The sequence below is a fragment of the Carassius auratus genome, chromosome 3 (genome assembly GCF_003368295.1).
Source record: "Carassius auratus strain Wakin chromosome 3, ASM336829v1, whole genome shotgun sequence".
Taxonomy (NCBI): domain Eukaryota; kingdom Metazoa; phylum Chordata; class Actinopteri; order Cypriniformes; family Cyprinidae; genus Carassius; species Carassius auratus.
Genome location: NC_039245.1, coordinates 24,373,560 through 24,386,486, shown reverse-complemented (window position 1 = coordinate 24,386,486; position 12,927 = coordinate 24,373,560). Strand labels below are relative to the sequence as shown.

Here is a 12,927-nt window from a genome sequence, read left to right as displayed (position 1 = left end):
AGTTTGTCATTTAGATTAGGATTTAATTGTAATATAGTGAAGTAAATCTAGGGGTCCGGTGGCAGTTAACAGGTTAATTATAAACTGGATGTAATGTATTACTGGTTAATTCATTTTTTTTTTTAAGTCGTCATAAAAAATAAACGCAATTTGATTAGGGATGATAAACTTAAAATTTATATCGCTTTGGACTTTTGTTTTTGACAAGCGCTATTTAGGTATCTCAGATAGTTGCCTGATCGCAATTCTAACGTCTATAATATATAAAATGATTTTTAAATAGTTTAGAAGAGAACATTGTTGATTTTATATATAATTAAGCGTATTAAAATAATGATCACGATTAAGTGGAAACAAAAGCTTGAATTACTCAAGCTGGTTTCTTATTCAGGCGCGTTTCTGGAAAGCGCGCCAAGCAGCCGCCAGTTTGAAATCCGGATAAACAACGCGTGTGTTGGGTGAGACTATTTACTCTTAAATATATCACAATAAAGCTCTATATTCTATATATTCTTAATAAGTGTTATTTGTTAGTGTTCTGAAGCGCGACATCGACTAAATCCATAAATAATGTATTTGTGGAGGCGTTATCGTTTGCTTGTTTTAGGCAGTTTTATTTTGAGATCATGTTATGTTTGTTACAGCCTGTAACGTTATTTTTAATATTTGTTATAATACACCTTTTATATCAGACTATATACTTTAACAGCTAATACAGCTACTGATTCGCAGTTGTTTTCGGTTTAAAAGAGGTTTTGTTGAATTTGTAATGTGATGTGTCCTGTCCTGGGTTTTAGAGATGTCAACTGTTTGGAGGTTTGATCATAAACACTCATAGTGTTTAAACTTCACTGATTCTGACAGAATGCTCAAAGTTAGCACTGTTAGGGAAATATGATCATGTTTTGAAATTATAATTTAAATCTGGCTGATTTAAAAGTTGTTTTTCATAAACAAACATCTGTTTGTTATGGGGTTTCAAATAGGGATATGTCTTTTTGTTACGAAACCAGCCATCAATTTCATATGTGTTTTCTGTAGAGGACACCAGGACAAGCATCAGCATGTTAATCAGACATCTTGGGAGAGACACATGTCAATAGGAAAATAAATTATAGATCAATATTCCTATGAAAAATGTTATGAAAATGCCAAGTTATTACTCTCATAATTACACTTCTTTATCATTATGGTTTGCCCCAAGAACATAGTAATATGCAAATTAGATGCAATGTATAGATACATTGTATAGACTGGGAAAACCAATTTATGGACATTTTATGCACATATTCCATACAGCAGTATATAAATCATTCTGTTATTTATTTCATAACATAATTGAGAATCATCTTTGTACAAATTCTGGCTAAAAATAGCCTGAAATCTAAAAACTGATTGATGAATGAAAAATAAAAAAGGTTATAGCTGTAGATGAATGAGACTTTTAATAAAAAATATTAATATTTCTGAAAAAAAAAAAAAAAGCATTGCTGAAAATAAAAACTGGTAGTTTGGTGCCAGTGAAAATGCTGGCATGAACTCTTAATGTTGGTTTAAAAATAAAAATATCTTTGTTGAGCACAGAAGAATACCTTAAATATACAGCAAAACTGTTAAATAACTGTGAAATATTTCAGTTTTTGACGTCCAGTTAAAATGCATTGACTAAATATTTATCCTTTTTTTATTCATATCTATATTTCTTTTCAGTATTTCACCACTGCTTTAGCTTGTTTACTAATCTTTTTTTAATGTGGCATTAGCTGTACACTATGAATTGTGATAACAATGCCATCGCTCGCGTTGTTCCTCATTTGTAAGGCGCTTTTGGTGAAAGTATCTGCAAAATGAACAAATGCTCTGTCGTGGCATACAGCTTCACCTCCGTATGTGCTGCATTCTTCTGCAGAAGCGTTATTAATGCAGACATGTCCCAGAACGATGCGATGCATGACGATGACCTTGAGAAGTCAGGGGAAGCACTGATCGAGTTCATCAAGAGCAGTAAGGCAGAGAGCGTGCTTCGAGGAGCGAGAGAGAAGCTGCAGGAGTTCTTCGACCACCACATCAAGACCAAGAAGACCACAACCGAGCTCTTAAACGGTATTACTTTACCACTCGTTCTAACTTCAGCTTACTATTTTATATTAACTTAAAAAATACAATAATAAAACGTAACATTTCTTCTTTTTTAAAGATCTCGTGCATGCAGAGGAAGTGGTGGGCCAGAAGCTTCTGGATTTGGAGCGGCAGAAGAGTCAGATGGCGCAGGAGATCGAGAGGATGGAGCAGGAGGTACAGCGGAGCCTCTCCAAAAGCCAAATCCTGGACTCAGAGCAGGAGTATCCTTCAGTATGATGTTTCCCCTGAGACCTCTCATTATACAAGTGCGCAAACACACAAGGAATTTGTTGTGATTTTCTGGGTACATGCATACAACACAAGAGAACAGAAAGAACATTTACATTAAAACTAACTATCCCTAATATAAAATTAAAACAATAAAGTAATATACGTCAGGATCAGTAGGTTAATGTACAGATGTGTGCGTTTATGTGCTGTATATAAAACTCAGAAATCATATTTCAGTGTGAGGTACACACATTTGCAGATTTTTGGTGGTTTACTGTTCTTTCCTTAACACATGGGTCAGATTCTTGCAGAAGGAGTTGGAAAGACTCCGAGAAACTGAGCAGGAAATTCAAACTCTGCAACAGGAAGTGGATGAGGACACAACTGAGGTCATTCCTTCAGCCATGTAAGCAAGCACTGAGCTGGCTTTATTTATTAATGCTCAATAAGACTGCATTTATTTGATCTAAACACAGTAAAAACAGTAATTTTGTAAAATAGGATTACCATTTAAAGAACCTGTTTTCCGTTTTATTATATTTAAAAATATATTTATAGATATTTCTGTGATCAAAGCTGTATTTCCATATCATAACTCCAGTCTTCAGTGTCACATGATCATTCAGAAATCATTCTGATGTGCCAATTTGTTGCTCAACAAACATTTCTTATTATAATGAATGTTGGAAAAAAAAACTGAGATGCTTTTTCAGGATTCAGGAATAAAAAAGTTCAAAAAGAACAGCATTTATTGGTAACACGTTAGAATAGGGGAACACTTATTGACTATTAACTACAACTTTTCCCTCAATAAATCCCTAATTTGCTGCTTATCAATAGTTAGTAAGATAGTTGTTAAGTTTAGGTATTGGGTTGGATTAGCGATGTAGAACAAGACATTAACATGTGCTTCATTAGTACTGATAAATGGCTAATATTCTAGTTATATGCATGCTAATAATCAACTAGTTAAGAAACCCTCAAATAAAGTGTTACCCATTCATTTAAAAATAGAGATCTTTTGGAACACTACTAATGTCTTTACTGTCACTTCTGATCAATTTAATTCATTCTTGATGAAAGTACTGATTTCTTTGACCCCCTGATAATTTTTGAACAGAAGAGTATATCACGAGGTTCATTGAAAACCTGAAAATACCTGGAATTGTTGCACAGAGTATATAAGATATGTCATAGCTATAAATTGCTTATTAAGTGCAATCTTTATGATTTTTTAAATGGAAAAACTTGAACAAGTCAGAAGTGAATGCAGAAGTCATGCAAACCTTATAGTATTATGTTGATGACTGTAAGTCAATGTTTTGCCAGATTGCTTTAATTCATGTCCCCTCAAAAAGTCTGTTTTGTGTTGTTGTGCTGCTCGCTTGATTTAGATACGTCGCTCAGCTCTACTTTAAAGTAACCAAGATCAAGCTGGAGGTGGACACAGAGCCGCACATCCTGAGGGGAGGTAATCCTGACACATTTACTGTAGATGATGATGATGATAATGAACATAACAGTTTCATATTCTAGACCGTATGAAATGCCTTTTGTCTCTTGGCAGTTCACTACGGTGCGGATGTGGCAACCCCCATCAACATAGACACATCCACCCGCTCGCCCTGTGAGATCAGCGATGACCTGTGGAGCCTGGTTAATACTGAATGGTAGAGCTGGTGCACATGCACACTGTTAGCTCAATTGTTTTTATGCCTATGTATATATATATATATATGCATGTGTCTTGTTATTCTGTTAATAAAGTTGCCCCCTTTGCATCACACACCACAAGATGTCACTGTGCATTCACAAAGTTCCCCTCACAGCCTGAAAATGCATGTTTTGCGTTACTATAAATGCATTTGGTGTTATAATTTGCTCTTTGTTAAACGGCTCACCTGCTGTTTCCATAGAGCAGTGAATTTCCTATGAAATTTTAAATCAGTTTTTGAAAATGTTGTAATGAGATTAAGTACTCGTTTTGAATACTAATTAAGAGGGAGATTTCTCAGGACTTCTGAAAAAAGGGCAAAGAAAAATTGTTTCTGTAAAAAGGACATGCAAAATATTTCAGAAGATAGGAGTAGATGGGTTGTAACTTGCATTAACATGAAAGCGAGCTTCTCTTTCTGTTTTTCTTTTTTTGTTTGTTCGTACTGCTTTTTTGTTTCAGTCTTGGTTTTCTTAATCCTTCAAAGTTACTTTTATTGTACTTTTTTTTTTTTTGCTGGCAGACAAAATCCTAATAGGATTTACTGACATTAAAAAAAAAGAAAAACCTTTGAACTGAAACCATGGAGAGACGGTAGTGATATGTTTGTTCATTGTTGTTGTTGTTTTTTAAAATGTGCATATATTTGGATAGATAATTAATAAATCAGATTATGACTCCTGCCTAAGGTTAATTTTAATTATTTAATAGATGTTTTTAAAAATAAAGTGTGATGATGTTTCATATAGCATATATATTTAGATATGATTTAATTTTCCTCCAGAATGATCTTTATATAATTTCCCACAGGTTTTTACAAGTCACCCCTTCCCCCGCTCATTTTTTCTTTCTGTACTTTCACTACAATACTTTCACTATTTCTAATTTGACTGTTTAATATCTGTCAGTGTAGAAGCTTGGGTATTCCTTCAGAAGCCTAGTCATCTTACTCGGTGTGCGTGACCAGTTTAACCTTTGGTCGTTTAACTTCACAAATGAGTCACATCATGCCCTTGAGGTGCAGACATGCCATTTCAGCTTTGATAAACATCCGGACTGGCACGAGCTTATGATCTTTTTTTCTGCAGGGGTTTTTTGCAAAAACAGAATGGTGAGAAAAAATTCTGTGTGTGGCTCATGTGAAAGGATGAAACCACAATATAGTTTAGTTTATGCTTGGTTAACATGTGGTTGAGTGTGATTGAAGCAACTGGAAATCAGCTAGACTCACTCTGAGAGCATTGTTTTCAAATTCTCGGATGCATCTTAACCATTTAGGTTCATGCATTTGCTGTTTAATAACTATTCTTATGATATAACAGTGGATTGATTTATGTATATATATATATATATATATGTGTATATTTGTTTCAGTCTCTATTATCTGTCTTGGGAAACAAAGGGCAGAGCTGAAATGTGATCTATAGAAGCAAACTACACAAAACTAAACAAATAGCAAACACTTTTAATTAATGCACTTAATAAAAGATTTGTTTTTAAGGCTCATAATTTAGGATCAACGAAATACATGTAAACACATACAAATGCATCTTTTTCCGTACACAGTTTTACAGAAATGCAATATTGCTTGAATGTCAGTGCTGTTTTCATCACTGCAGACTGCTACAGATAAATGATGCCACTCCGTACAACAACATAAAAACTGTTACAATATTTATAAAATGTACAATATATAGCTTGTGCCACCTTATGTCAGTTGAAACTATATTTACTGAATAAGCAAATAAAGACAAGTATAGCATACTTGGTTAAATGGTTAAGGGGAGCTTAAACATGAAAACAGTACTTCCCGAAATACCAATATAAGAGGAAACATCTTACAAATTAAAAATAGTCACTTGCCTTGTAGTTTTTATTTGCATGCACATGAGCTCTTAAAATGCCTGAGGACTAGCATGCTTGTGTGTGGAGGCATCAACCTGTCATTTTCTTTGTCTTTTTTTTAACCACAAATTCTGAAAAAAATGTTTATACGAGTCTCGTATAACATCATAAGAGTTCTTTTCAAAGCATATTTGCACAATCCATTACACTTGCTCACTTCAGCTGCAAAACTGCTTGTTTTTTGCTGCTTAAAATCCTATTTTTTAAAAGCCACCATAGCTCTTGCAAGCCTGACCGTCAGACAATCCATTTTAAACACTGGTTTTTATCACAGTAAAATAAAGAGACGATCCTGTTGTCTGGTCTATCATGTTCTCTGGTAGCCTCGTGGTCTGCTTCAATGCATGTGGAGGAAACCAAGTCTTCGGCTCTAAAGTCCAAAACAACATTTATGAGTTCCATCTCATCCAACGTCTCCTGGATTCATTTCCAAGCTCCTCATACTTGTCCATTTGGCGGTTTTATAAATATTCCACCTGACCCAGGAGAAGCTGAACTGTCCGTTAAGACTTGCATTGTCAGCTTGTACTTGATGCATTCTCAGCTCTTCAATATCCTCGGGTAGATAGCTTTAATTGTGGCTTGTGTGAAGTGCCCCGAGGAGACCGTCGTCTCCAGGTTCTCCAGCCTTTGTGACGGCACCTCAGCCTTACTGGTGCTACAGTCCAGGAAAGACATGCCAAACTTCTTCACCTCTCCATCTTTTGATATCAGACAGTAGCTGCAGACCAGTCTCAGAATGGCTCTCCGCATGTCTTTACTAGTTAGGGTGTAAATGATGGGGTTTAGGAGCGAGTTAATCATGGCGATACCCAAGAAGTAGTCTGCCTTGAACAGCACCTCGCAGCTTTGAGCGGGGCAGCCGAAGTCCAGCAGAAGGAGCACAAAGAGAGGCGACCAGCAGGCGATGAAGACCCCGAGAACGATGGTGACCGTCTTCAGCAGAGCCAGATACTTCTGGGACTTCCTGGCCAGACCTTTGCGCTGAGGGCTGCAGCCTGGCCGCTGGGTGTTGGACTTGACTATGCGGAAGATGCGCACGTACAGCACCACGATGGACATCAGAACCAAGCTGAACACGGTAATGCAGAAGAGGATGAAGCTCTTGGAGTAAAGAGGCAAGACGGTGGAGCATTCGGTCAGGTTTCCTATGCAATTCCAGCCCATGATTGGGAGAATGCCGAGGAGCACCGAAAGAACCCAACTCGCAACAATCAAACCGAACATTCGGCCACGCTTTGCCCCTTGATACGGCTTCATCCGGACCATCGTGACATGCCGCTCAATAGCTATAGCGAGGAGACTGATGACAGATGCAGAAAGTGTGATGAACACACCGCCTTCTCGAAGAAACCACAGCACTGGAGTCATTTTGAGAGTGTTTGCGCCCGAAGTCAGGATGTTCACCATGTAGGTGAAGCCCGCCAGCAAGTCAGAGAGCGTCAAGCTGCCCAGCAGGTAGTACATAGGCATGTGGAATTTTTTGTTCTTCCATATTGCCACCAAAACAATGGCATTTTCCACCACGATGAGAAGACAGATGATGAGAAACACAATGGCCTCGGGTTTCAGTCCGTCCCGGTATTTGTTCTCTTTCAGCTTTCCGGTGAAGTTGTAATGGGCCACGATGACGGCGTTGCTTTGATACTCCCGAAACATTCTGAGCAGGTAACCTGGGGACGAGGTGATCGCTGGCAGTGTTGGGGCGACGGCGGCGCTAGCAGCGTATGAGGCTTCCATTCTTCCCACTTCTTTTGCGATCCTTTAACAACTTTCCTCTGTTGTCCCTCTTATTGCCATATTCCAACAAAGCACATAAAACAACTCTTAAGAGGATTCAACACTGTTGTGTTTTAGGATCATTTATACTGAAATATTCACTTCTGTCTTTGTTGCTCAAGTCACTCGCTTTGCTATATCCTCAAAGGCCACCAGAGGGAACTGAAATAAAGCAGTAGAACTCATGTTAAATAATTAGGGTAAACATAATTTAATAATAAACAGAATATATTAAAAAATACACATATAAAGTAAAACCACAAAAGATAAAAAAACATGCATATTCAATCGAATATTTTGCATTTATCATGTTCCATTTCAATTGTTTAATTAGACTTTCATGGTCAATATTTTATTCTAGACAAACGATTTCTATCTAAATGAATGGAAATTTTGATTTGACTGTATTTGATTAGGAATTCTGAGAAAACAACGGAGTGCTTGTGCAAAAAGTGGTCAAGTAAATTGTGTTTGAGTATCAGGATTAGAATTAGTCTGTACAGTGTAAAAAAATACAGTACTGTTAAAAAACAAATAGCTCTAGCTGTCAAATTTAACTAAACAAATGGAGATTTTAATTAGTACTCTACAACTGAAGGAAAACAGAAATACTTTGCAATAAAGTAAACTGTGTTTGAGTATCAGTATTAGATTTAGTGCTAAACTGTAAAAAAACTAAAATAAAAAATACAGTACTGTTAAAAAAAAACTAGCAACTGCTGTTAAGACTTTTACCAACAAATAAAACAGTGATGAAGTATTTATCTAAAGTACATTTGACAGACATCAGATGCATGTGACATAAAAAAAAATGTTAATATATCAACCTGTTTGAACTATTGAATTTTATCTGTTAGTGTAAAATGTTGGCCTACTGATAATACTAAAGCTATTACATATAGAACATTATTATTGTAAAAATACTTAGCCAAATACCGTGGTAAATACACATTTCCTTCGTAATCACGATTGTCGAGATTTTTTGCTTTATAAAACGTTTTCTAAAAATAAATTACAGTTAATTTCCAGTAATCGTTTATTGCAATTTAAACTGTTTATAGTTGCATAGTTAATTTGCTATGACAGGAAAATCCTGGTTATAAAATTAAGGTTAACTTTAGCGTTTTTAGATTTTTTCAACGATTTATTATCGTTTAATAATTAACCGTTATTTAACAGTTTTGCAGCGTGATCGGACAATCACACGACTCGAGCATTTTCTGCGTAATTACGTCGGTCAATAATCAGTGTAGTGTCGCGCGCCTCGTGAACAGATCACCGTTTACCCACTCACCCAACAGGCTGAATTAAGAGAAATGGACGAACCAAACTTGAACCAGTCCGTGACTGAAACGAAAAGTCCGCATCCATGCAAAACCACGCAGTTTACATACTGCACACTCAGTTCTCCAAAACTGGCTTTAATCTGTATTCAAATGTGACCACGCGCATTCGTGTAAACAAGCGCAGCTTACCTTTTAAGTTCGAAACACTGAGCTGAGTCTGGAAATGACAAATCCTTCTCTCTCTCCCTCATGTCCTCGCACAACCGGCCGACAGCTGATGTGAGAGCTGAGCCCTGGATCAAGACTCGTCCTGAAGTGGGCTGGTCTTGGCATTCGTCTGAGGCTGCTGATGCATCACTTATAGGTTTAATGAACTGCTTTGCAGAAGGTGCTTTGACATTGCTACACAGGTCATTAACGTGACGCAATTTTTCTATTAGGTTAGCTACATAACAATACACAATTCAAAACACCAGCACTACTTCTGTGAAGAACTATTTCTTTCTTTTTATGAGTTAGAAGCATTTTGATATGGTTTTATATATTTGGGGCTTATAATTAAAAATGTGAAGTTAATAAAACAAACAAAAATAAAGGTTTTACTGTGAACTTACTGTAAAAATCTTTATTGAAAACAGTATTTCAAAATAATTTTTTTACTCCACCACTTTTTTGAAACATCAATTTTGTTTAGATCACAGTTCTAAGATTAGTTTTTTTATATATTTATTTTTGTAATCTGAGACCAGTATCCTTAACCATATCTTCATTAATTCTTGTTTTATTTTAAGAGCTGCATTTTTATTCTACCATTTCTCATCCTGATACGCAAACACGAGATAAATAATTTTGATGCATGATGTTTTGAGACTGAGATTGTCTTTTACAGTGTTCTCTTCTTTCATTCTGACGTGCAAACAGGCACATAAACAAGTATGACTAAATAAATAACCCTGAGTCTGCGATGCACAAGTACGTAAAACATGAGCAGTCGTAGAATTGCATTGGAATTACATAAGGCAGCGGAGAATGTGTGTAAGTCAGAAGCCGGATCCTGCTTTCTTAAACAGGAAACTCTGTCATTGTACCTCGAAGGGAGAGGGATTTCCTTGAGAAACACCTATGAGGTCATACCGGGCCATGCCGAATAAAGCTCTCCAGAGGAACACTGTGTCCGCTCTGTCTGGATGGGGAACAGAATAGCCACTACTTAAGTACTACTAAAAAAGACATCTTAAAATATTTATTAGGCAACTATAAAAAACAGCTCTTGAAAAAAATGTTGCATTCTACGACATACGAAACAGGACAAAGTACCGAGCATTGCATTGCATGCTTCCTGGCAGAAGTTAAACACATGGGAGAGGAACAGGTTTCCTTCACCTGTTTACAGGGCAATGAGGGCCCTCATTTTCAGTGCTCAGCACATTCTGGTGCTTTCCAGTGGGTGGCCAGGGTCCCATCAGTGAACATAGAGTTGCTTTATCAGTCTGTTTTCTTGCGCTTAGGGTGCCTTAATGACAATATCAGAAGGACTCCACCTCCTCAGGAGAAGCTCCAGCCAGCAGACAGACTCAGAGCTCCTGCTGTGTCTGGATATCTGACTCTGCATGTTACCTACATTTACACACAAAGGCCTGATAATCAAGATACTCCCCACAGAGACTGTTGTCTCACCCTGATGCCTGGCTCCTGTTTCAGATACTTGTATGTCTGGTGCTCCTGTGATACAGATGTGACAGTTCCCGAGAAGAAGAAGAAGATGCAATTCCAGATGGAAGTTTATATGTAGTATTTTTTTTCCATACAGTGGTCATTTCACCAATGGTACTTGAGGCTAACAATGCATTTCCAAAACCATTTGTTTCAAAATATTAATAAGGTAATGAAATTAAAACATTTATTTTAACATTTTAAAATGCTTTATTAAAATAAACAAAATCCCCCTGTACTGTGTAGGAAATGTTATTTTATATTTGAAATATTATTATTATCAGTATTTTTACTGTATTATCTTTATTTATATTATTATCTGTATTTTTACTGTGCTTTAGACTGTCTCTGAGTGCTTCAGTTTGCCTCAATATGCTTGAGTTTTTCATGAGCTGGGAGACAGAAAATGTCCGCTTCCAAGAAAAATGATTTGCATTAAATACTTCGAAACACATCTAGGGGAAACAGATAGCTACCTTAAATGGACACATATGTTGAATGTGCAAAAATAAAGCAAAGAGTGTGCGTTTTACAAGAAAATATTTTCAGTTTTTTTCAATTTCAGTCTTTCCACTTCAAAATATCCTGTTTAATGCAATGTTACTTGACATTTCTTTGTTATTTTAATTATTAATTGCTAGATTGTTATCAATCAATTCAATCAATTTTAACTTCATTCTCTCTGGGAAAATTGCATTAGCCGAATGCACAAACTTTAAACAGCTCGGCCTTCTCTTTCAATTAATTTAACTGTTGTTCTTTGTGGTTGAGAGTGATGGAAAGAAACTCCCTTTGAATGCTGCTCTGGCGTTGTGGGAAAATACAGTAATTAAACTGTACGGTTTTGTCGCACAAAGAGTCTCATTGGCCACTGGAATTAATGAACTTGCGTCAAACCAACAAACTTTTAGATGACTATTAAATAAATGCATTATTCCAGTTACAGAGATCTTATTTAACTCATGTCAGATCTTTTTTTAACTTCGCTGTTGACATCTGAGAAGCATTTTATATATTTGATACTCCCTACCAATCCACATGTAGTGGATTCTTATCAAGGTTTCAATGAAAAGTGTTTCCTTAGGTTCGAGCGAGTTCAGCATTGACAGTTCAGAACAGAAGTTATATTGGTGTTTTGTTATCCTTGGCTTGGTGGAAAGGCTGGACCTGTGAGGTCATGAGACTTCCTGAGTTCTGTGAGGGGGTGGGTTTGATCCTTCCCAACTGTCTTAAAGCCTTAACTACTGGAAATAGTGACAGACCTGCTCTATATAAATAAATATAGCAAATATAACTTACATTTGGTGCTTTTAAACCAATAAATATCTGGCTGAAACATTTAACTGCTTAGATTGCATTTAAAAAGTTGCAAAGTGAATGGACTGTAGTACTATGGAAGTCTGTCCTATCTTTATTTGTTGAGAAAATCAGAGCGAGAGTCGGAAGAGAGCGCTTCGTGGCAGTGGATGTTATTGTGGTCAGCAGCAGGGATTTCTGGTACAAATAAACACCGGAAGAAATCCTCATTTTGGGACCATTTTGATTATACTATAAGCTTCCATGAATATTATAGACTTTATATAGTTCTTCTAGTCTCCTCATTTCCTGCTTGAACTTCTTGACTAATTCTTCCCACTCAAGATTTGAAGAGGAACAGCATAAACCTCCCATTGTTGGTTATAATTTATTGTGCATTCTTGCTCAATTCACAATACTGACTTTCATTCTGACGTTTTGAGGACATTATTTCTTTCAGATACAGTCTCAGACCCAACATCGAAAGGAACAGTTCAGCCAAAAATGAAAATCCTGTTGTGATTAGCTTCCTCAACTTCACAATGAACTCTGAAATAGACTACAGAAGTCACATGGAAGTCAAAAATGGGACACACATGCCATTTAACGGCACACACCATTCTGACATTTCCCACCATTCTCATGTCGTCTAAAATTACGTTTGATTTAAGATACAAATGGTCAGTGAAAAACTCATTTGGGGTTTATTTCTCTAAAACCATGTCTCCCGTTTTTCACTCACCATTTGACAAACATGATTTGAGAACATTTGGTCATGAGAAATGTCAGAACGGTGTGCTGTTAATACTTGAAAAGTAGTGAGGAAAGTCAGATGGATTACTTATATGGTGTTTTTGTGTCAGTTTAAAACTTGGTAGCCAA

The 12,927-nt window shown here is 36.5% G+C and overlaps 2 protein-coding genes across 3 annotated transcripts; one reads left to right on the top strand and one right to left on the bottom strand.

Annotated features, from left to right (window-relative positions):
* The first annotated feature begins 308 nt into the window (after positions 1–308).
* spc24 (SPC24 component of NDC80 kinetochore complex) lies at positions 309–4,645 on the top strand. Its single transcript, XM_026216127.1, has 6 exons — positions 309–458; positions 1,910–2,103; positions 2,198–2,342; positions 2,654–2,758; positions 3,747–3,823; positions 3,920–4,645. Exons 1-6 carry the CDS (start codon positions 334–336, stop codon positions 4,024–4,026), a joined length of 753 nt encoding a protein of 250 aa, XP_026071912.1. The 5' UTR covers positions 309–333; the 3' UTR covers positions 4,027–4,645.
* Positions 4,646–5,511: 866 nt separating this feature from the next.
* LOC113051921 (sphingosine 1-phosphate receptor 1-like) lies at positions 5,512–9,384 on the bottom strand. 2 transcript variants are annotated; one of them, XM_026216110.1, is made up of 2 exons: positions 9,226–9,384; positions 5,512–7,912 (listed from the first exon to the last, which is right to left on the bottom strand). In XM_026216110.1, the coding sequence occupies exon 2, from the start codon at positions 7,709–7,711 to the stop codon at positions 6,512–6,514; it is 1,200 nt and encodes a 399-aa protein (XP_026071895.1). In that variant the 5' UTR covers positions 7,712–7,912; positions 9,226–9,384; the 3' UTR covers positions 5,512–6,511. The 2 variants fall into 2 exon arrangements, with proteins under 2 accessions (XP_026071895.1, XP_026071903.1); XM_026216118.1 differs by lacking the exon at positions 9,226–9,384 and adding an exon at positions 9,045–9,173.
* Positions 9,385–12,927: the final 3,543 nt, after the last annotated feature.

Excerpts from the sequence above, each read along its gene's own strand:
- spc24 (XM_026216127.1), top strand. The coding sequence starts at position 334 with ATGATCACGATTAAGTGGAAACAAAAGCTTGAATTACTCAAGCTGGTT. Across the intron at positions 459-1,909 it reads ATAAACAACGCGTGTGTTGG|AAGCGTTATTAATGCAGACA; the intron begins GTGAGACTATTT and ends ATTCTTCTGCAG. Across the intron at positions 2,343-2,653 it reads ATCCTGGACTCAGAGCAGGA|ATTCTTGCAGAAGGAGTTGG; the intron begins GTATCCTTCAGT and ends CACATGGGTCAG.
- LOC113051921 (XM_026216110.1), bottom strand. The coding sequence starts at position 7,711 with ATGGAAGCCTCATACGCTGCTAGCGCCGCCGTCGCCCCAACACTGCCA.